Raw genomic sequence first — 26801 nt, 5'->3', positions numbered from 1 at the left:
CAATGTTTGCTTTTAAGCTCATTGGCTTCTTTAGTTTTGTTGCTTTTGAACAACCAAATCCCACAAAAAAACAAACCAAAACATTGATAAATTAAGTTGTAAGTCAAATAATGCGACATTACCACCACCATCACCTCCTAAAGTGACAATAATGTTCGAAATTTCTTCTGCCTTAATGTCCCTTTTTCACTTGCATCATTTCTCCTTTTTCCTATTCTTTTTCTTCTGTCGTTTCCATTCATAATTTTGATTTTATAGTGGTGTTGAAGTGTACACTAGAATTATAATACCTTAAAAATATGTTTGTCGATGAATGATTGGATCGGTCGAGAATAAATCATATCTCTATGTTGATATCAAATGAGCCGTTATTGAGAACATAAATTTATAAGGGAGATACAATGTGTCGACTATGATTAAAGAAGAGTAGGATACATGCATTGACTCGATTGGAACTTAGTTCGATAAGAAGTTTTATCTATCTTCAATATTAATTCTTTTTCTCAGATCAAAATTTGTGATGGCAAAAGTTTTTTGAACCTCGTCGTAGGCATTGGATGAATTAGACTTAGGTTTGCCTTAGCCATGAAAGCTTTTTTAAGTGTATTTCATAACAAAAACCTTCATTAGAAATTTGAATAACTGTGTGTGTATATATATATATATATATATATATATTTTTAACAATTTGAGTGGTGGAGGAATTGAACTTATAATTTTGATTATGACAGTAAACTATACTTATTTTGACAAATAACTATAAATTGTAAATATAGTAATCCGGATTCTAATTATTTTAGTTATCAATCAACACAAGCTCTATTTTAATAATATACTTAACAATGAATTGTCTTGGTAAATTAAGTGACTATTTTTAAATAAAAGTTGTCAAAATAAGTATAGTTTATAAGTAATTGACATTTACTTCTTTTTCAGGTTTGGATTTAATTTATATACCCTCTTTGTCCTATTAAATAATTTAAATAAAAAGTTAGCTATTGTGTGTTCTTTTTTTAGTGTATGTATTTTATTCTCACATTCTAACAAAATTCTTCATTTAATTTCACATGAGTATAGAGGGAATTTGCAGGAATCGAATTTCCGTGGAAAATTATTCTATGCTTAAATTTTTAAGAATAATCAATAAAATTATTTTCTAAATAAATTTTCAATTGAATAGTTAGCTTTCCATTATGAATAATCATTTAAATAATTAATTTCTTATGAGCTATCCTTTAAATGGTTAATTCCTCGTGCAAAATTTCTAAACCTCTTGAATTAAATTAAATTTCGTTCAAAATTATTTAAGTATTTATACATAAAAATTTAAAATGATTACTTTTTTTAAAACAAAATAGTAATAATGCAAATAAAAAGGATGGGAAGGGGAATGGGGAATACATTCTCTATCTTCGTTAAGCTGAATTTTCTTCTCCACTCCCTCCTTTCATTTTCCACTTAGACGAAGAGGACGAGAAGAAATAGATGCCTCTAATATTTACCTATGATTGAATTTAATTCTAGCAAATAAAACTAACCCAACAAACACATATATTTAAGAAAAAAAAATTAAATGCATATATTGAAATTTTGTGTATTATTATTTGTCCCGTCCACATGTCTAAATAAATATACTTAAAACTTTTGTGTATTTCCTATCTAACTACTATGTCATTGAGATGGACCATAAACAATGCCTATGTAGCATAACTTTACTTTTCCTTTTGCCATTTTATCTTTTGGTGCTAAATATATATGTGATTCGGAGAAGTTAGTAATTAATTTATATTGCATTCTAGTTCTTTTTTCTTAATCAAGTCATATCAATTATATGCAGAATTATTAGGGAAAATTGTAGATACTCTATAAATATCTTGGTAGTTAGTTTTTACCAACATAAAAAAGTAATAACAAATCTAATAAACCTTAAAGAAAAATATTTGCAAAATTAGCATTTTCTTAGGAATATTAGCGTATACAACATCTTTTCCTTTCTTTTTTTTTCCCCCATAAAAAAATCATTAATATACTAATTGAATCACTTATAGTAATTAGCCTATTTGTACTCTCTCAACTCATGATTAACCTACAAAATTCACATTTGACAAGTATTTTGATTCTAGTATTCCTCATAATCACTGATTGAGGCACATTGTTTTTTTTCAAGTGTCATTTGTCATTATTTATAGTTAGTCAATAAAATTAAATTACATTTCTATACCCATCTATCAAAATTTATTATCAATAACGTAGTGGAATGTTAACTAAACTATATTATTGATTTTATCGTTTTTTCTAATTAATAAAAATATTCTAACATTTTGGTATAAAACAACCAATTGAATTCTTTGACTACTACGATGTAATTAATTAAGTAGATGTAATTTAATTTGTTGAGTTGGACCTATGACTGAGCCGCCAACAATTAATTCATAATGCAAGACCGTGTAGTGAATTAATGTTGCTAAAAAATGCGCTGAATAATTAGAGATGAATAATTGAGTTGCCGTATTAATTTTAAAAATACAAAGGTTATGGTGATGTACAACTCCAACAAAAAAAAAAAAAAAAAAAAACCGAAAAACTTTCCTATCGTATCAATATATATATTTTTTAAATTTTGAATTGACTTGATTTTGATTAATGTTTTGCAATTTTTCTTCATTTTTTCCCTCTTAATAACTTACACAAATATATATACTCTACTATTTCAACATAATTTACCTAATAATTAATAACAATAATAAATTAAAAGCTTTTCAATGATTTTCAGTCGTTGTTGTATATTCAATAGCATGCTCTCAATAATCTTTCAATAAAATATAATAAATATTACTACATATTATTAATAATCACGTCAAATTATTGATGAAGCAAATTAATTCATTTTGACTATTTATATAGTTTTCAACTAAACAAATACGACCCAACCGTCATCTTATATACGTCACTACCAAACTAGTAAACTTTATTTCATATTATTGGATAATATGATTTGATCTAATTCTATTTCCCCTGGTATAATTTCTGAAGTCTTTAGTTTCCACCATTATTCCACGATGCAAATGGGTTTATGAGCCGGGCCGAAAGCCCAATGAAAATAAGAAAATGGCTTTACAGCTACTTTATGGGCTTTAAGATTTGGGCCCATGAAGATGAAAAAGGCCCAATGGCGGAAGGCAAGAAGTAAAGTAGCTTCCAGAAGTAGAACTGAAGGCTTTTCTTTGTTCGAATTCGAAAGTGAAGGCATCAAGTAAGCTCAAGACGGGGCGTCCAGAAGCCGCGACACGAAAATAGCTTTATAAAATCAGAAAATGGCTCTCACTTTCTGCAGCAGAGCCACGAGTCCACTGATATCGTCATTTGTGTTACGACGTCGTTTACCTCTGGTTGGTGCGTTTTGCGTACTGAGCTTCGGAATCTCCAATCTCTTCGTCTCCAAGACGGGTTCGGCTCTGTCTCTGCCTTTCGTCCCTCTCTTGAGGTACTTCTTTTCGCATCCTTGCTTACTTTCTTGATTCATTGCTTCCACGACTGTTTCTTTCTGTGAATTTGCTTTAGTTACTGTTTAATTTGTTTAGGTTATTTGTTTGATTCGTGTTCATGTTGGTTTGCTTATGAACAACGTTTGTCAGATCGAAGTTTGCTAGTCAAGGACCAGCTAGGAACGTGCATTTGATAAAAATGGAAGGGAGTAGTGCCGCGGTGCCTAGCATCGTTGTTTATGTCACCGTTCCTAACAGGGAAGCAGGTTCTCTTTTATCTCTCTGCTCTAGAAGTCTCGCGTTCTTTGTGGTTTTGAGTTCATTGATGATTCACTGATATTTTGTACATTTGAACCAACTATAATCGAATTAGAGTTGAGATTTTTAGTTGCTATATATACGTATATATATTGAGGTTTCCAGTACCTTGTGTACGGCAAAACTCGGTTTCTTGTTAGTCAATCTAGTGACCTACAAATCAGGCTCTTCTAGCAGCGGTATATACACTTTGGTTGATTATAACATAGTGGTATATTGTTCAAATAGTATGGGAACTTGGGAATTGATGATATGGTTTTAATTGTATCGACTCAAATTTCTATGATACTTCTAGGATGCTATATGCATGCATAGGCTTGAGAATAAACTTTCAAAGAAAATTTAATAAAATAAATAAAACTTCTATTTCTCTAAGTAAAGTTCAAACACTAAAATCTTGAAAACACTGTTCGGGGTATTCCTGACTTTATTTTAGAATAAATGAACAAATGAAATAACTAAAAGTTTTATTATGCTAGACTCTTAAAACAAACTCCTATCAAACGACAACATGAATGTGGAATCGATAACATGTCCCAATGGTCGAATTACAGATCTCTCCTGTCTTTTACCGATTTGTCTTTACCTTTACCTGTAAAACATGAAGGGAAATGGATGAGTATATAAAAATTCCCAGTAAGCGACCCACTACTAGTCCACTAAGTGAACTATTAGACTTCCTATTGAGACTAGGTGTACATTATGCATCGTAGGCATAGGCATAGGCATAAGCATAAGGGGCGAACTTGGAGGATGCTTTCATAGGTAGTGACCTCGGAGGGACACAGTCATAAACATAAGTGGTGATCCCAAGGGGCACCGTACATAGGCATAAGGTATGAACCTGAAGGCTCATTACTTGCGATGTGCATAGCCCGGTAAGAAGGCTAATGGCCACTATAATTCAACTTAGGCATAAGCATACAATTATAGTCATAAATCATGCTTAAGAGATTTCAAAACCGTCTCTAAATCCATCCATCAGTCAAACATGCATAAAAAAAATACTATCAAGATTTCCATGGAAAAAACATGAGTTTCCACAATTCCAACCGACCAACAAACATGTTATAAAAATCCAAACCAACATAGAGACTAATGCTTAACACACACTTAGGTTCGAGGGTGCATTGGCAGTAGGTAACTTATGTTGATATTAAGTCCAGGTAAATAGCAAACCAAAACCCTCCTTATCTTGAGTAAACCTCTTAAATTTCCCTAGAAACAAACCAAGTTTAGTAACAACCATAATTGTAGCCCCACTTGCAAAGCACGAACCTAGCCATCTCCAACCCACCTACAAAAAGTGTCAACTTAACAGGAACTTCACTTGAGTTTCAAACACGAAGCCCAATCTGGCTGTAAACCAAATTGGTCTCAACTCACACTAGGCAGCAGTCCACCACGCCCAAAGTCTCCAATGTAGCACCCAAAATTTGTGGGTAACAACAAATTGGAACCAAAAATTAGTGGTGAGCCAAGTTACGAAGAATCCTTCCAACCAAAAACAAAAAACTCACCCAAAAGGAGACAATCAGAAGCTAACAACGACGACGCTTGATTATGAGTTAGATACATATACTTGGCGCACTGGACTAATAATTACCAAACTCGATAAGGAAACGATGGATTATATTATAACTCAAGAAATGCTCTAATGTTATTATATTATATTTACTCTTGAAAAAGTTAGGGAAGAAAAGAAAACACCAGAGTTACGTGGAAATCCCTAGACTAGGGAGAAAAAACCACGATAAGAGTTTTTTATTTTTAATTCAGATACACAATACGCATTACAGGGACAGGTATAAATAACCAAACAATAAAAAACCCTAGACTGATAAAAGACAAAAACGCCCTTAGGGCTAAAATATAATTTCAACACTCCCCTTCAAGTTGGGGCGTAGATGTCAATGAGACCCAACTTGCTAATACAGGTGTCAAACGTCTGTCTAGGTAACCCTTTGGTGAGAACATCTGCAACTTGTTGGCTGGACGGAACATAAGGAATGCAAATGCTACCATTATCCAGTTTTTCTTTGATGAAATGTTGGTCAATCTCAACGTGTTTGGTTCTGTCATGTTGAACCGGATTGTTTGCAATATTAATGGCAGCCTTGTTATCGCAGTAAAGTCTCATCGGGTCATGACTTTCTTGATGTAGATCTACCAGAACCTTCTTCAACCAAATCTCTTCACATATACCCAAGCTCATAGCCCTGTATTCGGCTTCGCACTGCTTCTAGCCACAACACCTTGCTTCTTATTTCTCCAGGTAACTAAGTTTCCCCATACAAAAGTACAGTATCCTGAGGTGGATTTCCTATCTGTAACAGAACTGGCCCAGTCAGAATCTGTGTAGGCCTTGATACATCTTTTATCGTGCTTTTTGAAAACCAAGCCCTTTCCAGGAGAAGACTTCAAATACCTCAGGATTCGTGTGACTGCCTCCATGTGTCTTTCATACGGAGCCTGCATGAACTGACTGACCAAGCTAACTGCATATGATATATCAGGTTTGGTATGTGAAAGATATATCAGTTTCCCCACAAGCCGTTGATATCTCTCTTTGTTCACAGGAGCATCATCTACTGACTCTATCAAATTGAGGTTGGCTTCTACAGGTGTATCTGTAGGTTTACACCCTGTCATTCCAGTCTCTCTCAACAAATCGAGTGTGTATTTTCTCTGAGACACTGAGATCCCTTCCGTTGATCTTTCTACCTCCATTCCTAGGAAATATCTCAAGGTACCGAGATCTTTTATCTCAAACTCATCTGCCATTCGTCGTTTCAACCTGTCAATCTCTGCTGAATCATCTCCTGACAGTATAATATCGTCAACATAGAAGATCAAGATCGCTATTTTTCCTGGTGTTGAACTTCTTAGTGACCAAGGTGTGATCTGAATGCCCTTGAACAAACCCCTAATATTTAACAAAGGTGGTGAATCGATCGAACCAGGCTCTAGGGGACTGCTTCAGGCCATACAAGGATTTTTTAATTTGCAAACCTGATTGCCGAACTGTGCTTCAAAACCTAGAGGTGGGTTCATATAAACTTCTTCTTCCAGCTCACCATTCAGAAAAGCATTTTTCACATCCAACTGATGGAGAGGCCAGTCTTGATTAACAGCCACGAAGAGGAGAACACGAATAGTGTTAAGTTTTACCACAGGTGAGAAGGTTTCTGAGTAATCCACTCCATACGTCTGAGTGAATCCTTTTGCAACCAATCTGGCCTTATATCTGTCAAGAGTTCCATCTGACTTGTATTTAACAGTAAAAACCCATTTACACCCTACGGTTTTGTGATCTCTCGGCGTTTTGTTAGTCTCAAGGGCCCGCATTTCCTCCATAATTACAACTCGCCATTCAGGAATTTCCAGAACCTTGTGCACATTGCTGGAATTATCACAGTATCCAGGCTGGTGGTGAAAGCTCTAAATCTCGTAGACAAGTTACTGTAAGACAAAAAGCTTGTCATAGAGTGTTTGGTGCACGACCTGGTACCTTTTTGTAGAGCTATCGACAAATCCAAGGTAGCATCACCTCAATCTCACTGATCTTGTCAACCTGTTTATCTGTACCCAACTGTTGTTCATTTTCAGTCCCCTGAGCACCTCTTGGCGCTTCATTACTGCCATCATCCCTGACTTCGCACGAGTCCCCTATATAACCTTCAACATACTCATTGTCATTATGACTAGGGATACCTTGAACCTGAGCCCGTTCTGGTTCTGACTCTTGAACACCTTTCGGCGGAGCAACAGGGGAAACAATTTCGGGAACTATTTCCTTTCGGAGATGCTTCCTATAGTGGTTATCCAAGGCACTTGTTTTGTAGGGAGGATAGGCTCATTTGTTTCAGGGATAGGTTCGGGAAACAAGTCTAAGGGAACAGAGTAGGTGGAAGTGTTAGCCTCTTCACTCGAAATCTCCCCCTGAAGAGGACTAACGGGAAAGAAGGGCTTGTCCTCTAGAAATGTGACATTCATGGTGACAAAATACTTTCGAGAGGAAGACTCAAGCACTTGTAGCCCCGTTGATGGAGCAGATACCCAACAAAGACACATTTTTGGGCCCTAGGAGCAAATTTACTTTGGTGAGGACCATGATTATGGACGAAAACGGTGCACCCAAAAACCCTAAGAGGAACATCAGGGAAAAGGCGAGTGGATGAGATGGATTCTTTAAAATGCTCTAAGGGAGTTTGGAATTTGAGCACACGGGAGGGCATCTGATTTATGAGATGAGCTGCAGTATGAACAGCATCCCCCCATAGATACGAGGGTAAGGATGCAGATATCATGAGGGATTGGGCTACTTCAATGAGGTGGCGATTTTTCCGTTCGGCCACCCCATTCTGCTGAGGTGTATAGACACAGGAATTTTGGTGGACGATTCCTTTAGAGTTTAAGAACTCACGAAGGGTCTGATTAACAAATTCACGCCGATTGTCACTTCGAAGAATGACGATTTTGGTATTGAACTGGGTTTCGACAGTGGGTCAAAACTGTTGAAAGACTGTCGTCACTTCAGGCTTGTTTGTAAGAAGAAACACCCATATAAGACGGGTGTGATCATTTATGAAGGTAACAAACCACCATTTACCTGATACCGTTGTGACATTCGAAGGGCCCTAAACGCCATTATGTATCAGGTGGAAGGGTCGGGAAGGTTTGTAGGGTTGTAAGGTAAAAGACGCCCTAGGTTGTTTAGCACAGATACAAACATCACACGACAAAGATGACACATTCACATTTCAAAATAAATGGGGAAATAGATATTTCATATAATGAAAGTTTGGATGTACAAGACGAAAATGCCATAATAAGAAATCAGTTTCAGAAATAGTAAGAGAAGACAGTAAACAAGTGCTAGATAAACTCCTAAAAGAAGTATCTTCGGAAAGAAAATAGAGCCCCCTATTGTGCCGGCCAGTGCCAACCATCTTCCCCGAGCTCAGGTCCTGAAACGAAATATTATCTGGTGAGAACACAACTTTGCAGTTCAATTCTCTGGTTAACTTACTGATTGATAGCAAATTATACGATATTTTTGGCACATGTAAGACATTATGTAAAATCAGTCCTTGAATTGGAGATAAGTGACCCTTTCCTGCAACGGGGTCAAATGACCCATCTGTCTCTCATTTCCAACACTTGGATAATAGGAGAGAAATTGGTCAGATGATCCAATTAGATGGTCCATTGCTCCGGAATCAAGGATCCAGGATTCATCTCCCTCAGCAAAGAAACTAAAGGAATGGGGAGTACCTGACTGTGCAATATTGCCGATTCTGACTATACCTGGATCCACCTGGCTCGTCCCTGGAGGGGCACCATCAACTGCTTTACTAGCGAAGACTCAACCGGACTTAGATTTATCGTTCGGAGGACGCCGCTTGCCATTTGGAGGTCGGTCATGTAATTTCCAGCATTGATCTTTCGTATGCCATGGTTTCTTGCAATGTTCACAAATTGGAGGGGTCTTTCCATTATGTTTGTCATTCTCTGAACTCGATGACTTGACTCCAAACGCAACAGAGTCTAAGGTACTAGGCGTTGTACCATTCATAGCGCTGGTTCGATCTTCTTCCAATCTGACCTCTGAGCAAACTTTCATCAGGGACGACATTGGTCTTTGTCCCAAAATTCGGCTCCGAACACCATCAAACTTCGAGTTTAAGCCAACCAGAAAATCATAAACATGGTCAGCCTCCTCAATCTTCGAATACTGAACCCCATCAACTGGGCAATTCCAAACTATTTCCCGACATAGATCCATCACTTGCCACAATAGTGATAATTTATTGAAATAGGATGTTACATCGAGTGTCCCCTGCTTGCACTCATGCACCTGTTTTCTCAATGTATAAAGACGTGAAACATTCTGCCTCTTTGAACAATGTTTCTGGACAGCTTCCCAGATATCCCGAGCCGAAGCTGAGTAAAGAAGAGGCTTCCCGATCTGAGGCTCCATACTGTTTATTAAAATTGAGCGGAGGAGGGAATCCTCTCTCTTCCATATACGTTCCTGAGGATCCCCAGGATTTGGTTTGGGTATTTCCCCTGTTAGGTACCTAAACTTGTGCCGCCCCTCGAAAACCATTCTCACAGATTGTGACCAAGAAAAGTAGTTCTGTCCATTATGTTTTTTGCCAATAGCAATTCCTGCAGAATTGCCTACAGACCCAGACATAATGTTTGTGAAAGGTAAAGTAGGGTAAGCAGTTACTGGAGTTTCTGAACATAACAGAACCCTTGGGTATGTATCTGGTAGAAAATTTGTTGATGGATTGGCCAAAGATCTAACGGCTGCCCCAAGTGCAGAAATTTGCTGCTGAAGATTTGCCAGTTGTTGTTGAACACTAACAGTCCCACTATGAATCGTTGTATGTTGTTTCTGCCCATAGACCCCTAAAGATATCGTTTCTGCCGGTGTGGGAAGACCAACTGGAGGAGCCGGCTGACCAGAGGGCAAATAGTGGGAGACAAGTATTTGCTGTAAAGGGTTGGGCTGTACCGGCTGGTTCAAGTGATTTGGTGGGTTCTGGTAGACCGACATATCGGGCATGTTTGGAGGGCTCGGAAGATAGGATGGGTTCTGATAGATTGGTAGATCGAGCGTGTTCGGAGGGTATGAGGAACTGGGTAATGCCGGAAGGGAAAAAACCGGAGGATAGGAGGACGACTGACTTGGAAATGCTCCGCCGGTAGGGTCTGGGTTGCGATCGGTAAAGATCGGTGGCTGGAACGAAGGAGACGTCGATGGCAGGCGCTCGTGTCTGGGCTAGACTAGCGGCAGATGGTCGGGTCTCGAGGTAGTGTGGTTGAAGTCGTCGACGGCAGCGGCGGAGGTCCTCCGATGGCAGTGACGGCTGGATCGATTAGGGCTGTTTGGATCTGAATCGGTCCAAGTAATGACCGTAGATATTGGTCGATGGTAGCCTTAATTTCAGCACTGTTAGAATTTTCTCTTGGAGTTCCACCCCTGCTAGAGTTGATGATTGAATCTCTTTTATTTTAGCGACATTCTCATCACCATGCTCTGATACCATCTTGAAAAAGTTAGGGAAATAAAGAAAACGCTAGAGTTACATGGAAAACCCTAGACCAGGAAGAAAAAATCACGATAAGAGTTTTTTATTTTTAATTCAGATACACAGTACACATTACAGGGACAGATATAAATAATCAAACAATAAGAAACCCTAGACTGATAAAAGGCAAAAACGCCCTTAGGGCTAAAATATAATTTCAACATTTACTATTGTTGAATATGTAGCATGTGTTCCTATCAAAAAAAAAAAAGTGTAGCATGTTTTGGCTTCTGCTGGGTTAAACAATGCTTAGCACACTCACTTGGATGATTAATGTTCCGAGATAGTAAAGGCCTATTTGGTATTCAATATGGATTATGTTTTATCTTTTCAAATTCTTCAAGTTAAATGGATTCAACTAAGATTTGTTTGTCATGTTCTTTTTTTAACAAATTGTTTCTGGATTGGTAAATTCTAAAATCAACATTTTTATGCTAGTGTAATTCAAATTTAAACTTGAAGTTTTAACATGCAGATTTATACTGAAAAAGATGAGGGGTTAGATAAATATAGTATTTTATGTATAAACTCACATAATTTCTGTTAAAATAAAATTATATATTACATAATATACTATAAGTTATATCTTACTGTAAAATAATATTTGTACAAAATTTTTGACATAAAACATGTTCATAGTAAAATTTGAGATTTGATATAATATTTTGTTGGTAACTGACTACAACTATTTTTATGTTTTATAAATATATTATCAAACACCTTTGGTACAATTTTTAAAGTTTGTTGCCACACCGGCTACCAAATTCACATTCATAAATATTGAAAACATGAAATACCCCCCCAGGTCTGTGCTAACAGAACTAGTCCAATCCAATGATTTATATTTCAATTGCATTAACTTACCTTGTTTTTTCTGTTGTGTTCACGTACATCTATTTATTTTTCAAAAAGTAAATGATATATCTAACAATGCACTGTAAGTGTCTAGCAAGCATTGGGTTGATGTTGCCCAAACTAAAGTATAGTGTGTTTCATAAGACTGAGCGTTGGATTTTGTACTATGGGATTTACTTCTCTTTAGTGGATGTTTTGTTTCTTCTCTCACTCATTCACATCATTTCTGCAGGCAAGAAACTAGCTGAAAGCATTGTCAAAGAAAAGCTTGCTGCTTGTGTTAACATAGTACCCGGTATGTGCACCTTCTCAACCTCTGGTCGTCATCTTAAAGTGACAGAATGCATTTCTCACGGCTTGGAAAAGATATTATGTCAACAATATTTATAATCTATGCTTGCAGAATACCTGATATTCTCGTTAAGTTTTCAATGCATTTCAATAAAGTGCTTTGCTTCTAGCTATTTAAAAATTTAAATTGAAGCTTACTGGATTTTCCTTGTAACATTTCATTGCTGTTTTTAGTGAAAGAAACTCGTTAGAAATAGTTTACTTGGTCATGTTGGGAAACAAAATTTCTTGTCTTTTGATCCGTTCTCTTTAAATCTTATGATTTTACAAACAGAAGTGATGCTTCAAGATGTTCCACAGCCCTGTTTATTTTCAATTTCCAACCATTGAATTCTTTTTTTTTTTCTTTCCTTTGAAATGGAAACGAAAATTTCATTGATATAATGAAAAGAAACTACTGATCTAAAATACAAGATCTCCAAATAGAAGACAAAAATAGGTGACACCACAACTAGTGAAAAACACAGGCTAAAAAGGGAGGAAAAAAAATCTTCAGCAAACTGAGAGAGTTCCATAAGAAACCAAGAGACAAATTGAACCAAGACAAACCATGCCAATTTGAATTACTTTTCATTTTATTGCAACTGCTAATGTGAACGAATTATCAGACTTCTAATGAATACCTTATAAATGCAGGTATAGAATCTGTTTACCAGTGGAAGGGAGAGGTATGGTTCTCATTTTCATAAATTGATATACAGTTATCAAGTAGGTGATTTTTTGTTTGTCTTTACGAACAAAAAGAACTATAGGTTTTCTGTTTCTGGTTGACACAGATCCAGACAGACCCTGAGGAACTTTTGATTATTAAAACCAGGCAATCACTTCTGGGAGCATTGACAGATCATGTAAAGGCAAATCACCCTTACGAGTAAGCCTAACATTTTCTTTGTTTTTGTCTCTTCTTTTTGTCTTCTGTTTTGTTTTGTTTCATTTTTGTTGGTTTTCGCCTTTTTTTCCTTTTTTTCTCATTTATTCGTGTACTTCCAGGAATCTTTTTCCAATCTTAGCTAAAATTTGAAACCAAGTATTAAGATAGTTTCTAGAACTTTATTTTTTATCATCGAAATTAGACCAAATTTGTTGTTATCTTTAAAGAGTGAGAAACCTATTAACAAATGAGACTTGGCTATCTGTTTGTTCAATGGGGAATCAGGAAGATGTTTTAAAAGCCAAATTTTATCCTTACCTCCATTTTTGCCGCAGAGTGCCTGAAGTTATTGCTTTGCCTATCAATGGTGGCAGCCTCGAGTACCTAGAGTGGATCAAGAGCAGCACTAAGGACTGACTTTCCCTGCGTTAACAAGTTTATTCGAGTATATCAAGTATTCTACTTAATTTGATATATGAACCCCCTTCCCACCTCACGTGCAATGTCTCAATAAACTTGATGTTGTCTTGTAAATAAGAGTTGAAATTTGGTTTCCAGATTAATATCTTTTGTCCTTCAATCTCCTGCATTGGGTTTGTCAATGACTCATTACTTAAACTTACAGCAAATATGCATTGGCAAAATACGTGGGGAAAAACTACGGGAGTTTGACTTAGTTCGAGGTCAGAAATCTCAACCTCGAAACTTCTCATTGCTTCACATTTGATAATGATTTCCACGAAACGGTTGTTGGTCAAATGCCTTTCTATATCGTCTTGCAAATAGCTCCACTTGGTGAAGAATTTTATGTGAACATTTGAGACGAAAATGTATGGAATTGTATATCTGTTGGTTTCTGTTTTTGTCTTTTCAAAAGACTACCACAACATCATACCAGAATCTACCCAAAGTTTACAAGTTAGGCTATCTTTGTGCCATTTTATTTCTATATAATATATGTGTATGTGCGTGGGCGCCCACACACATATACGCAGACAAGTTCATGTTCAATCTGAGAAGTAGAGACTAATTTTAATGAAATTTGATTTTTTTTAGAAAAAAGGCTGACCTAGTTAAAACACTGGAAAATATTAGAAAGGAAAAAGAAGAAAATTTTGTAGATGGTTGGTAGTTTTGGGGCCTTGTAGATATGTTACCATGTCCTTTTGGGAGTCGGGAGTTGGGACGGGCCCTTTTCCAAAATCTGTTATTCATGGCATCCTACCAAACCCCTTTACGTCAAACCTATAGAACTCTCCATTTTCAAACGAGAGAGAATAGTGTTTACTTCCGATCACGGTTTCTGTGTTCTTCCCTTTTCTTAATCTGTCAAAATCCATTTGATTTCTCTTTCCTGTGGGGATATCAAAGATCTGCCACGAAGGGAAATACCTAATTTTGATTGATAATTTAGTTACTCTGACCACCAGTTAACTAATTCTCATCATTTTTGGTTAATTAAGTGCCAATATCAGGATATATGATTACTTTAGTAGTTCATCCATAACTGTTAGATGATTCAAATTAGAGGTGATAGTCAATTTAGTTTGGTCAGTTTTGAGGTCAACCAAGGATCGAATCAAACCAATCGATTTTACAAAGAAGAGATCTAAGCCAATGTCCAACAAAGAACAAAATCATTGGATTAGTTTTATTTGGATTGGCTTATTATCAATTTAGGTCTAGATTTTTTTCTTCCAATTCTTATTTTTATTATCACTTTGTTTTGAAAGGGTCATTTTTGCTAATTTAAAATTAAGATTAGGTCTATTTTTTTTTTATAAATTGAAAATTTTCCATTTTTTGCGACAAGCTTCATAATAAATGATTTTTTTTTTTCCTAAACAACAAAGTTACATATACCATAATAATTGAACTATTAAAAAATAGTTTATTTTTAAGGGTATATATATACCATTGGATCAGTTTGGTTTTGATTGGTTTTTCTAATAAAAAACAATCCGAACCAATATTTTTTGGTTTTTTTCAAATACATACCAAAATATCCGTTTTTATACTAAAGAACCAAACCAAACCATTAGATTGGTTTGGATTGATTTGTTTATTTTTTGTTACTCCTAATTCAAATATAGAAATTTATTGGCATTCTAAACTTGGATTCTTGAAAGTAACATTCGAGGGGCAAAGGCTTGTAGAAAGGAAATAAAAGGATTATCAAATTCGTTTAATATTTTAAATTATATCATTTCCTGACAGCTCAATGTCACGGTAACTTTAAACTAAACTGAACATAACCAACAACATCAAGAACGGAAAGTAAAAAGAAAAACTTGGATGAAATAGGAGTTCGTTTTTGACTTACAACTAGCTCCCTCTACATAGCGAATCTTGCACTGCACGCCTATTTAGCGACCAAGTAAAGATATAGACAAAACAGACCATAAAGATTAAACAAAAGTTAATGGTTTCGGATCTTTTGGTTTATTTAAAGCTAAAGAAAACCCAGCCTAATTTGCACATTCAGATGAAAGCAATCTCTTTGTACCCAAACTCAACACATTAATCTCACTTATATAACTATACTCAACCTGCCAGAAATAAGACATTACTTCTGTGAGAAAGAATTGGCATATCTATCAAACAGTTAGTCGAAGGCCGTTGACATGCCGCCTCTGGGTGTGCAACTCTTTATTACAGAACGTCAGGTATGTCCTTCCTTCCCTCTCTGTATCTCTCTCTCTCCCTCTGTCCTCCTCTCTAAAGTAAAAACGGAGAAATGTGCAGGTGACGATGGATAATGGCATAGTCCAAGTCACGTTATCAAACCCAGATGGCATAGTGACTGGAATTCGATATAATGGAGTCGACAACGTGCTCGAAGTTCTCAACGATGAATCTAACAGAGGGTATATATTGTGAAGGAAATACTTGCCTGCCTATATACACTATTCAGTTGATGTTTTGACTGACTTTCTAATTTGGCTCATTCTTCGTGATTAAAAAACATTAATTGGATCAATACAATAAAATTAGAAGAATAAGAATAAGTCACATTAGAAAGTCATTAAGAGTTCCTACTAACGGGTGTGTAGAAAAGTATTATTCTATAAGGCACATGTTTTCTGATTTCATTAATTGTATCCATGCATGAATTAGAGGCTAAATTATATATATATAAACAGTACTACAAGATGTTTTATTTGTTTTAAAAGTATTCTCCTTCTTTTAAAAGTTATAATATCATCTTTGACCTTTCATTTATATCTCACAAACTATCTTGGAGTAAAAATTTGTAAGAATTTTAAATGAAAATTAGAATTTGAAATGTGTGTGGTGTGGTGTTCAGGTCATAATTTCTATATTAGATCAATGTCATACTGTTTCATGTTCCAATTTTTGTCCAATATTCTAATATAAAAAGGTCAAAGGTAATATTCCAACTTTTGAAATATTAGGACTGTATTTTTTTTTTTAAACAAATGACAAAATTTGGAATTACTTTTTGTAATTTAGTCTAAATTATATATTATATATACGTGGCCTTTGTAGTAATATCACTATGCATGCAGGTACTGGGACCTCGTGTGGAACTCATCAGCGTCCACAACTGGATTGTTTGATGTGTATGTATTCTCTGTTTTTTTTCTCTCGCCAAGTTGGTTTTCTTACCGATGTTCTGGCCTCTAAGTTCTTTCCTAGGTTAACACTAGTAAATTTGTTTTGTAGGATAAAGTCTACGGGTTTTGAGGTCATAGTGGAAAATGAAGACCAAGTGGAGCTCTCCTTTACCAGATCATGGGATCTGTCTCTCGAGGGAAAGCTTGTGCCTTTAGAGATTGATAAAAGGTGAGATTGACTTCATGCAGTCTGCTTTGGAGAAAGAAAGTTCAAATTGCAAACTTCTTTCTGATGAATGGATTTGTAGCCATGTAGGTTTATAATGCTCCGGGGTTCGTCTGGGTTTTACTCCTACGCTATTTACCAACACTTGAAAGAATGGCCTGGTTTCAACCTTGGTGAAACCAGACTCGCCTTCAAACTCAGAAAGGACAAGTACCAAATTCTTAATATAATATTCCTTTTTGGAATGTTTATTTTAAAGCATTCTTCATTCTTGTGGACTTTTAGTGTTATTCTGAACATGATCATCTGGACATAAATATTCTTTTGTAGGTTCCACTATATGGCCATGGCAGACAACAGACAGAGATACATGCCGCTTCCAGATGATCGCTCTCCGCCGAGAGGTCGAGCCCTGGCATACCCGGAGGCTGTCCTGCTCGTCGACCCCATTGAACCAGAGCTCCTGGGAGAGGTCCATTATTGAATCTCGTCTATTTAAGTCTCTAATTTCGTTTAAAAGAAAAGAAAAGAAAAAAAAAAAAAAAAAAAAGTAACAGGAGACCAATTAAATCACTGCTCAAAGCAAAACCCAAGTTAATTATATACTATATACTTCTCTTCCCTTAACTTAAAAATGAGCACAAAACTCAACAAGGATTATTAACATTAATTAGATAGAAAACAAAATTATATTACTACGAACACAAGACTCCCCGTTTTAATACCTTACTGTGTTAATTATGCATAAGGCTCCATTTGGATAATCATTAGTTTTTTTTTTTCCTTTTTTCTTTGAAAATAAAAACATACAAAACACTATTATCACCTACCGAAAAATAAAAATAAAACATGAAATGGCTGAGTCTCATTTGTAACCATATGGTTTGTCTATCTTTTAATTTCTGAAAACTAAATCTATTTACTCACCATGGATTGCATCTTCAATTCCTAGCCAAATGTAAAGAACTTTTTAAAACAAAAACCTAATATTTTTTTCTTCAAAATTTAGCTCATTAGTTTTTAGTGGCTTAATTTTCAAAAATTAAAAATTAAAAATTGGGTTTAAATTTAATCATCTTTGAAGGAGGAAACCTGAATCATTTTAACGTAATTGAGTTCTGATTCTTCTAATTTCATGGTTGTGGACTGTAAAGGTGGATGACAAGTATCAGTACTCATGTGACAACAAAGATAGTGGCGTCCATGGATGGATATCCACCGATCCGGCAGTCGGATTCTGGCTAATCACCCCCAGCAATGAGTTTCGATCCGGTGGACCCGTTAAACAGAACCTTACTTCACACGTCGGCCCAACCACTCTAGCTGTAAGTGATCCTTCGTTCATTCAGGCATCGTTCGATATCGGCTTTAGTGTTTGATAGCATTAGAATAGAGGCAGAGTATATATTGACCTTGACTTAACTCAATACAACATATAATCCAATCAGGTTTTTATAAGCGCCCATTACACAGGAGAGGATTTGGTGCCGAAAATTGGAGCCGATGAGGAGTGGAAGAAAGTTTTTGGCCCTGTATTCATCTATCTCAACTCCACTTATGATTCCACCGACGCACTTCAACTCTGGGAAGATGCCAAAGCTCAGGTTTCCTTTATTTTCTTCATTTCCATTCAAAGATAAAATATAATTCCAAATCCTAAGACGGGTGGTTTTGTCTACCCTACTTTACTTTTGTTAATTTAACATCTACACCACTCATTGTTTTAATAGGCTCATCTAGTAGAATTTTTAGTTTGTATCTATTTGATCTTTCAATCCATTGTAGGTCCCTCAAATTAAAAATGTACACAAGTAGTTTGAACTTTTAATTTTATTTTCAATAAATCCTAAATTTTTGGAAAATAAAATAAATATTTAGGCTCCATTAGACATAAAATTTAATTTTAAAATTCAAGAATTTGTTAGTTACGAAATTGAATACATGAAACCTATTAAATATTTATATAGTTTAGTATCTAAATTGAAACAAAATTAAAAGTTTAGGAACAAATTAGACATACTATAAAATTTCGGATCAAATAGATACATACTTAAAAATTAAGATACTTGTCTAAAAAAAAATTGTGATTTAGCCTTAACTACCTATAAGATACGGATTACTACTCAAAGTTCATGAAGTAAGATCAAATCAATAGATTTTAGCTCAAAACTTGAGTTACTCTTTCAATCAAAGACTAATTTTTTTCCCCATGAAAAGGCGACGATCGAAGTCCAAAGTTGGCCTTACAGCTTTCCTGCTTCGGATGATTTTCCAAAGTTAAATCAACGGGGCAGTATCAGTGGTAGACTATTAGTCAGAGATAGGTACACGATTGCCTCTAAACATTGAAATATTTATGTTGGAACTTTTGTGAATTTCAATACTTAATCCGAAATGAATTAATTAATTCAAATATCGTGACTTGAATTTAGCTACGTTAGTGGAGACTTGATACCAGCAAACGGTGCGTTTGTTGGCCTGGCTCCACCAGGAGACGTTGGATCATGGCAACGAGAGAGCAAGGTAAAATAATTTAATTTTCTTGTTTAAAAAGTAAATTTTGTAGAATTATTTTGGTTGATATCAGTTTAAATATTAGGGTTACCAATTTTGGAGTAGAGCAGATGAAAGTGGAAAATTTTCCATCGACGGCGTAAGGCCCGACGACTACAATCTGTTTGCATGGGTCCCCGGTTTTATTGGAGATTATCGTTACGATGCTCTCATCGGCATTACAGAAGGTTCTAATTTTCTTACCCGTGGTTTAGACATTAGATTTATATATATGTGTCATACATAGTGAGATACGTACAATCAATTAGAATTACTAGTTTGGGAATGCTAATAGGTCAATTCAATGTTTTTTTTTTTTTAAAGTTTGGGAAAAAAATTATTCACACCACCCACTTGTGTAGGTTGTATCAATTTAGACCCTAACTTTTATGAAATTGGACCTCAAATCGTATATAAATCTTACAAATTTTATCCTTGATTTATTTTCATTATTATCACTCATTTTAATAGAAAACAATGTAAAAATTTTCTGAATTTGGACTTGCAATTCTAAGCTAATTTTGTTAATATACAATAATATATATAGGCATTGAGATAGACATGGATGACATAACATACGAGCCTCCGAGACAAGGAGCTACAATCTGGGAAATAGGAATCCCTGATCGCTCAGCAGCAGAGTTCTATGTTCCAAATCCAAATCCCAACTACGTCAATAAGCTCTATCTTAACCATCCTGATAAGTAAATGAACCTACTTTATATTTTGATCTCATCGCAGTTTTTCATTAATCCCTTTAATCAAATCAAATAGTTTTGATGAATTTTTAGAACATATCCAAGTGATTTCGAAATAGTTTAAATAGCTTTTATGAAGTTTAAAATCAATTTGATGTTTGATTTTACACTTTTAAAAGTGTTTTTCATACCAAAAGTCTTGAATGATTAAAAAAAATGTATAGAAGTGTTTTTTAACGTGGTAAAAAGTGATTTTGAACATCTCTTTAATTAAGTCATAATTGATTTGGCAGGTTTCGACAGTACGGTCTCTGGGAAAGATACAGTGAATTGTATCCCGACGCAGACTTGGTTTACACCGTTGGCATTAGTGACTACACTAAGGATTGGTTCTTCGCTCAAGTCACCAGGTATGTGCTTCGTTGAGATTTCTGATCATCCAGAAGTAATGTCAAATTTGTTTGGTTCGATAACTAAAAAAGATTTGCAAGTCTATTGATTCCATAATTAAACTGAGAAAAGCTGTCCTTTTTTTAATCCAAAAAATGATGTTAGGAAAGCTCATCTAGATACCATTTCGTCTTTTTGTTTTGGATTTTTAAAAGAAGCCCGTTTTGTCTCATTTTCTTATCATGGTTTGTATCTTTCTTAAGTAGCAAGAGTTGAATTATTAGTCAAATTCCACAAAAGAAAAACAAATTTTACAACTATTTTTTTTAGCTTTCAAAATTCAATTTGGTTTTGAAAATATGGGCATGAAGTAGATAACAAAGCAAAAAATTTAGAGGTGAAGAGATGTTTATAAGCTTATTTTTTAAAAAACTAAAAACAAAAGAACAAAAAATTAAGATTTCGCTTGGAAATCATTTTATTTTTAGTTTTTGTTTATGAAAATCAAATCTATGTACGTTATTTCTATCTTCAAATTTTTTCATTTATTATCTACTTTTCACCGATAAATTAAAAAATCAAACCAAATCTTGAGAACTAAAAAAAATAATTCTAAAAAAATTACCTTTGTTTTTGGAATTTAGTCAATAATTTAATTATTATACTTAAGAAGTATACAAATCATGGTAAAAAATGTGGATGAGATAGATTCATTTAAAAAAAAAACAAAAATAAAAAACTAAATGGTTAATCAAAAGGGTTAGATGAATTGAAAATTTGCTGGTTGTAATTTTTTTTCCTAGACAACTTGGTTTTGAGAGTTATGAACAGTATCCCATTTGGTTGACAGCTTCTGTTCACCTACAGGAAGACAGAAAACGGAACATATAAGGGAACAACATGGCAAGTAAAGTTCGAGCTAGACAATGTCGACAACAAAGCAACTTACAAGCTTCGGATCGCATTGGCCTCCGCTTCTCTCGCAGAATTGCAGGTATACCAAATTTTAACACTTTCTTTTCCACAAAAAATTATTCAAGTTGCTATGCCATATAGACTACCCTTGGATTTAGATTAAAGAATGTTGCATTCTCTTAATAATGGTAAGATATAGATTAAAAAATCTACTGTTATATCATGATCGCCGTAGAAGACAAAATTTTTCTTCATCCATTAACTTCTATCTTTTGATGATGTATGCAAATATAATTACAAGCCCAGAATCAAACTTAAATTTGCTATGGAACTGCAATATTTACCGATGAATAATTAATTGAACAGTGAGAATGAGAGGAAAGTTTTGAGTTTTTGAAGGTTGGAGTTAATGAGGCCAAGGCAAAGCCAGTGTTCTCGAGTGGACTGATCGGAAGGGACAATTCGATCGCGAGACACGGCATTCACGGCCTGCACTGGGTATACAACGTGGATATTCCGGGCAACCGGCTGGTTACCGGCGACAACACCATCTTCTTCACGCAACCTAGAAGCACAGGCCCTTTTCAAGCCATTATGTATGATTATATTCGTCTGGAAGCTCCTCCACCTCCTCCATCCTCCGCTCATCCTTTGGAATGATATTCCCACTAACGCACACATCTTTCCATATCCTTAATCCCTACCCACTTTTATGTTTCACTTTCTTTATATTCGATAATTAATTTCTTCGTCTACTTGTTTTTTAAAATTTATAAAATATCCCACGAGTGAAAATTAATATGCTAAGTTTAAATGCTAAATCTTACTTAAAAAAAAATTAGAATAAATTTAATGTCATATTTTTATCTATTGAAACGTTAAATTTGTTATTATAATTGTCAGTAGATTATAACCATCTGTATTTGAGATCCAAATTATTTTAATATAGATTATAAATGAGAAGAGATAATAATAAAGAGTTTTCAAATAGTTTTATTATAATTAAGCATGAATTATTATAATTCATGAGAGACGTAAACATTGAGTGAACGTTGAGAAACAAATGCCCCTATGAAAATGTTCGGGATAAAGAGTTGAGTTGTAAACTCCATGAGCTACAAAGTTGAGATAGTTGTATCTTATTGGAGTCTAAGATGTATGCAATTTTTAAAATATAAAATTGATGTTTTTTAATAGAGGAGTTCACAATCTTTTGGATCAAATAAAGAGTGAATTTCACAACTCCGCTCTTCTCAACTTCTAGACAAATACTCCTAAAAGAATAGTATTCAAAACTTATTTTCAATTTTAAAAATTAGATAAAATTTCAAAGGACAAAATGTAAAAACCATTTTTGAAGTATGATTGTAGTTATAATTATAATTATACCTTGAACTTTTATTTGTAAAAATTGGATTCCTAAACTTTTTATAAATGATAAAATTAGACTCTTAAACTTACAATTGGACCCACAAATTATAAAAATTGAATCCTCAAATTTATATAAATATTACCCTTTATCCAATTATGTAAGTTTGAATGTTTTAATTTGACCTAATTTTGACACTCATTTAAGTTTAAGGACTAAATTTTAAAATTAAAAGTTTAAAGATATAATTACAACTATGATTTTTATGATTTACCCAAACGGGGTTGATTAGTACCTCAACTTGTATTCATCACAATCCGAACTTCTAAAGATTACTGCTTGAACTATAGTTTAGAAAAACAGAGGAGAAATAACGAACCTCTGGGGATATCTTTCTTGGTCTCGTGTGTTGTGAAAGGCAAAAACCAAAAAGAGGATATTATTATTCATTCCAAAATATTTATATGCTAATGGTTACAAGCTGAAACACAAAGGATTCAGATCTTTTGTCATTATTAGTTTTGATTTGTTAATTATATTCCTCTCTTGGTGTTCTCTGCGGCCTCGGTAGCTTGAACCTGCATTTTGGCAGTCTTTAAGTCTGCTTCAGCCGCTTCCTTCTCGCTCTTTGCTGTCATCTTCTTTCCCTGCCCAATCAAACATCCTCTCTTACAAGTTATAACCTCCTTCCTCTATTTGGATTGACGTCTTAATTGCAAGTTAGAAACCATTATTATTATTTTTTTCCAGATATGATTCATAACCCATCATTCACAAAGGTATGCAATTGCATTAGACTACGATAGGTATCATCATCCCTGACGTGATAAATTATAAAAGATTTTCATACTTTTATAGGTGGGTCATCAACTTAATTTTTTTTTTTTTTTTTTTTTATCTTTTACTTATGTCTTATGTCCTATTGGGGTAAAATTAACCAACCGAATCACTACAAAGTACACACTAGATTAGGATTTCACTCTCGATCTATTTGACAGAGAATCTAGAAATTTGGAGACGAAGGATTCAATAAGAACATGGTTGTATTTTATGTTTTTATATATGTGTTTGGTAGCATATTCAAATTATTATTTAAGAAAATAAAAATGAAAAAGACACGAAGAAAATAGAAATGAGTCACTATTTTTAATTTGTTTTCTGTCCACCAATCAAACCAAACCAAGTGATATATTCTTTATTGTTTTGTATTATTATGTAACCATATCGTGGGACAACGAGTGTATACAAGAAAATAGGATTGTAGCTACTATTGCATTGATTGAATACAAGGAGAAAAGAAAGAAGTTGAAAAGGCTCTCTCAGAGCAAAACCTTTCTATCTTTGATCCTAACTTAAATAATTTTTTAACAAAAAAACTTATTGAATTTAGATTAACAATAAACTATTATTAATTTATTTATGAAAATGTTTTACCTTAATTTTTTTTTTTATAATTATTATTTTGTCTTAGGATAAAGTTATAAATTTTGGATTCAATTAAAACATAAAAATATTATTTTTAAAATTTATATCGTGTAGATCCTAGAATCAAAAACAACTTTTCAAAAACAGAATCGAAAGGGTGTGGTGTGTCAATCAAAAACATAAAACAGAATTTAAATTCTTTTTATCAAAAGAGGCCTTTTAAGGTATGGATTCTTTTTCCAAAACATTTTTTCTCTCTCTCGTTATCACTTCTCTTATTCCTCCTCACTTTCTCTTTTCTCTCACTCAGGCTCATTTTTGTAATTATTTCGAGATTCTTTTAAGTGAAAATAAATAATTAATTAAAAAAATTAAAACACTACATTAAAAATCATTCGGAAGAGGACTTATATAAGTGAACGGAGATAGAGCTATATAGGTTTAAATATCATTTTAATTAGATTTTGTTTTTTTTTTGAATTTTAGTCATTCAATTTTAGTCTTTATTACTTTTTCTGCTATTTATTATTTTGAAAACAGATTTATATATTATATTTCTGTATATGAAAATTATTATAATTATTTCACCATAAAAATCAACTAAGAATTAATAAAATTACAGAGACTTCTTTAAATAAAAAAAAATTATATATTTAAAATTACTGGCACTAACCAAGTACAGACTACAGAGAGTTCAAATAACCAAAAGAATATAAAAGAACTAACCCAACCAACGAAAAAGGCTTTGACATATCGCAGCGTCTCTTGAGAAGATGCACAAAAGAACCTCCACCCTTTCTTAACGCCATCCATCACCGACGCTTCTTGTTTCCGACCGGAAAACGTCCCTGCGCCGTCGTCTTGCGGCGGCGTTGAAGAAGCTCTAATCTCGTCCATGGCTTATCGTACTATGTCTTCCACATATGAAAATTAGCGTTTCGGAGTTGTGGATTTTATGAGAAGGGATTCGGCGCGCTTAAGCCAACGCGTTTGTTGTTTTTGTCTACGTGCTAACTTCCCAACCTGCCCACGTTTTTCTAATCAAACTATAAAAATATCAACTAATTTTTTATTTGTTATATTAATTTAAATCATAAACTAACCATTATAATCATTTAAACGTAGTGCGAAACTTATCATAGTCGTAAACTTTTATAAATTAATCAATTTAGACCATTTAATTAGATTTATTGAAAATCGTTCTTGCATATACACTAATTATTCATTCTATAAATCGAGATTTGAATAAGTCTATATATGTTTGGAAATTAATTGATTCAAATTATAGTTTTTACATGACATTGGTTGAACGAAATTTAGAAAAAAATGTGTAAATTGATACACTTATGAAAGTTCAGAGTTTAAATTATATGTTTATTAGTTTAAAGTTTTAATCATGATGAAAATATCCATGAGTATGTTCAATATATTTGTAAATCAAAGGATTCGACGATGATATTAAATATCATGAATATCTCCAACATCTTTTATACATGCTCGTAAAAAATATTAAAAAAATGTCATCTATTTAATCTAATATGAATAAAAATATTAAGAATAGTATCCATAACTTAGTTTGAGAGTAAAAACAACTTAATCATTAATCTAAATAATTTTTATAAATCTTGTGATTTATACAATATTTGTTGATATTTTATTGATATATCCATAAAATTGAAATATCGTTATTATCATCATCGATATTTTAATCCTTGAATTTTACTTAATATAACCCTATAGTGTAGGGTATAAGTTGATACTTTTCCAATAAACTAAGACAACATTTATCAAACTGTAATGAAAATTGGTGTAGTCGTAATGAAATTTCATTGATAGATCAATTGTAATGAGCTTGAGTCGCAAACGTAATTGAATTGATTTTGATTGCATTTATATAAAATTATGAATTTTTTCAAATTTATTGTTACTGTTACCTCTGCCTCTACTTCTGAGGGTCAAGCGGTAACGGTAATGGTAATGATAACGATAACGGTAAAAATTTCAAAATCGATATCAGTTGTAACAGTAACAATAATAGCACCCATAATGATAACTATGATCATAACGATAATGATAAGACGTAATTTTCAGACACAATCAGATTGAGTAATCTTTATTTATCAATCAGATTGAATTACTTCATTACATATTTGGATATAGGGCTCATGTGTTAGTACAAATGTAGAACACAAATAAACAACACCATAAATAATCAAATGGAGTCCACTTTTTTTATTCCTATTGATCTATTATGGGAGTAAACGTGGCCTAATGTCATAAATTTGAGGGGTTAAAATGTGTTTAAAAAGTCATATATCTAAATACTACCAAATCTAAAATTGATGTATACATTTTCTATTGTTATTTTACAACAACATATGCTTTGTACTATTATGTATCATGTATATTTTGATTAACATCATTTCCTACCACATATGTGTAGAGTGGGAGAATCGAACTTCTGCACTATCGAAGTTGATAGTACAAATGTACAAGCTCATGTCAGTTGAAGTATGCTCGAGTTCACTTAATCAACAATAATTATTGACCGAAATGAAACGGTACTTATCAAAGTTTTTAAAATTTTTATTATAATTCTAAATTTTAAATTTTGAAACTTAAAACCAAAGTGCACTATGATAAAAGGGAAAAATCTCAATTATT

General features: G+C 33.8%; 3 protein-coding genes across 6 annotated transcripts; 2 read left to right on the top strand and 1 right to left on the bottom strand.

Moving 5' to 3' along the window:
- The first annotated feature begins 3215 nt into the window (after window positions 1-3215).
- On the top strand, window positions 3216-13840 carry CUTA (Nitrogen regulatory PII-like, alpha/beta). 2 transcript variants are annotated; one of them, XM_039030288.2, is made up of 7 exons: window positions 3216-3484; window positions 3636-3751; window positions 11994-12056; window positions 12749-12780; window positions 12889-12983; window positions 13319-13437; window positions 13609-13840. In XM_039030288.2, the coding sequence occupies exons 1-6, from the start codon at window positions 3315-3317 to the stop codon at window positions 13398-13400; spliced, it is 558 nt and encodes a 185-aa protein (XP_038886216.1). In that variant the 5' UTR covers window positions 3216-3314; the 3' UTR covers window positions 13401-13437; window positions 13609-13840. The 2 variants fall into 2 exon arrangements, with proteins under 2 accessions (XP_038886216.1, XP_038886215.1); XM_039030287.2 differs by lacking the exon at window positions 13609-13840 and having other exon boundaries at window positions 13319-13563.
- A 1633-nt stretch (window positions 13841-15473) lies between these two features.
- Window positions 15474-22098, top strand: LOC120076452 (uncharacterized). Of its 3 annotated transcripts, none has more exons than XR_005481550.2 (15): window positions 15474-15649; window positions 15729-15850; window positions 16514-16567; window positions 16671-16790; window positions 16878-16997; window positions 17118-17259; window positions 17942-18112; window positions 18236-18391; window positions 19005-19111; window positions 19220-19310; window positions 19387-19528; window positions 19888-20044; window positions 20332-20448; window positions 21279-21422; window positions 21743-21882. XR_005481550.2 is itself a non-coding variant. In XM_039030284.2 (15 exons), exons 1-15 carry the CDS (start codon window positions 15608-15610, stop codon window positions 22001-22003), a joined length of 1929 nt encoding a protein of 642 aa, XP_038886212.1. In that variant the 5' UTR covers window positions 15474-15607; the 3' UTR covers window positions 22004-22098. The 3 variants fall into 3 exon arrangements, 2 of the variants coding, with proteins under 2 accessions (XP_038886212.1, XP_038886213.1); XM_039030284.2 differs by having other exon boundaries at window positions 21296-21422; window positions 21743-22098; XM_039030285.2 differs by lacking the exons at window positions 15474-15649; window positions 15729-15850; window positions 16514-16567 and having other exon boundaries at window positions 16870-16997; window positions 21296-21422; window positions 21743-22098.
- Window positions 22099-23124: 1026 nt separating this feature from the next.
- LOC120076486 (uncharacterized) lies at window positions 23125-25128 on the bottom strand. The gene is made up of 2 exons (XM_039030331.2): window positions 24864-25128; window positions 23125-23359 (listed from the first exon to the last, which is right to left on the bottom strand). Exons 1-2 carry the CDS (start codon window positions 25032-25034, stop codon window positions 23246-23248), a joined length of 285 nt encoding a protein of 94 aa, XP_038886259.1. The 5' UTR covers window positions 25035-25128; the 3' UTR covers window positions 23125-23245.
- Window positions 25129-26801: the final 1673 nt, after the last annotated feature.

Source organism: Benincasa hispida, chromosome 4 (genome assembly GCF_027475165.1).
Source record: "Benincasa hispida cultivar pf3 chromosome 4, pf3_genome.v1.1, whole genome shotgun sequence".
Lineage (NCBI taxonomy): Eukaryota > Viridiplantae > Streptophyta > Magnoliopsida > Cucurbitales > Cucurbitaceae > Benincasa > Benincasa hispida.
This window is presented reverse-complemented; position numbering and strand designations above follow the sequence as displayed.

Bases quoted from the DNA above. Each gene is read 5' to 3' on its own strand.
- CUTA (XM_039030288.2), top strand. From the start codon at position 3,315: ATGGCTCTCACTTTCTGCAGCAGAGCCACGAGTCCACTGATATCGTCA. The intron at 3,485-3,635 runs GTACTTCTTTTC...AACGTTTGTCAG, and splicing joins CCTTTCGTCCCTCTCTTGAG to ATCGAAGTTTGCTAGTCAAG. The intron at 12,057-12,748 runs GTATGTGCACCT...TTATAAATGCAG, and splicing joins TTGTGTTAACATAGTACCCG to GTATAGAATCTGTTTACCAG.
- LOC120076452 (XM_039030284.2), top strand. From the start codon at position 15,608: ATGCCGCCTCTGGGTGTGCAACTCTTTATTACAGAACGTCAG. The intron at 15,851-16,513 runs GTATATATTGTG...CTATGCATGCAG, and splicing joins AACGATGAATCTAACAGAGG to GTACTGGGACCTCGTGTGGA. The intron at 18,392-19,004 runs GTTTCCTTTATT...CCCCATGAAAAG, and splicing joins GGGAAGATGCCAAAGCTCAG to GCGACGATCGAAGTCCAAAG.
- LOC120076486 (XM_039030331.2), bottom strand. From the start codon at position 25,034: ATGGACGAGATTAGAGCTTCTTCAACGCCGCCGCAAGACGACGGCGCA. The intron at 23,360-24,863 runs GTTAGTTCTTTT...TTGATTGGGCAG, and splicing joins AAGCCTTTTTCGTTGGTTGG to GGAAAGAAGATGACAGCAAA.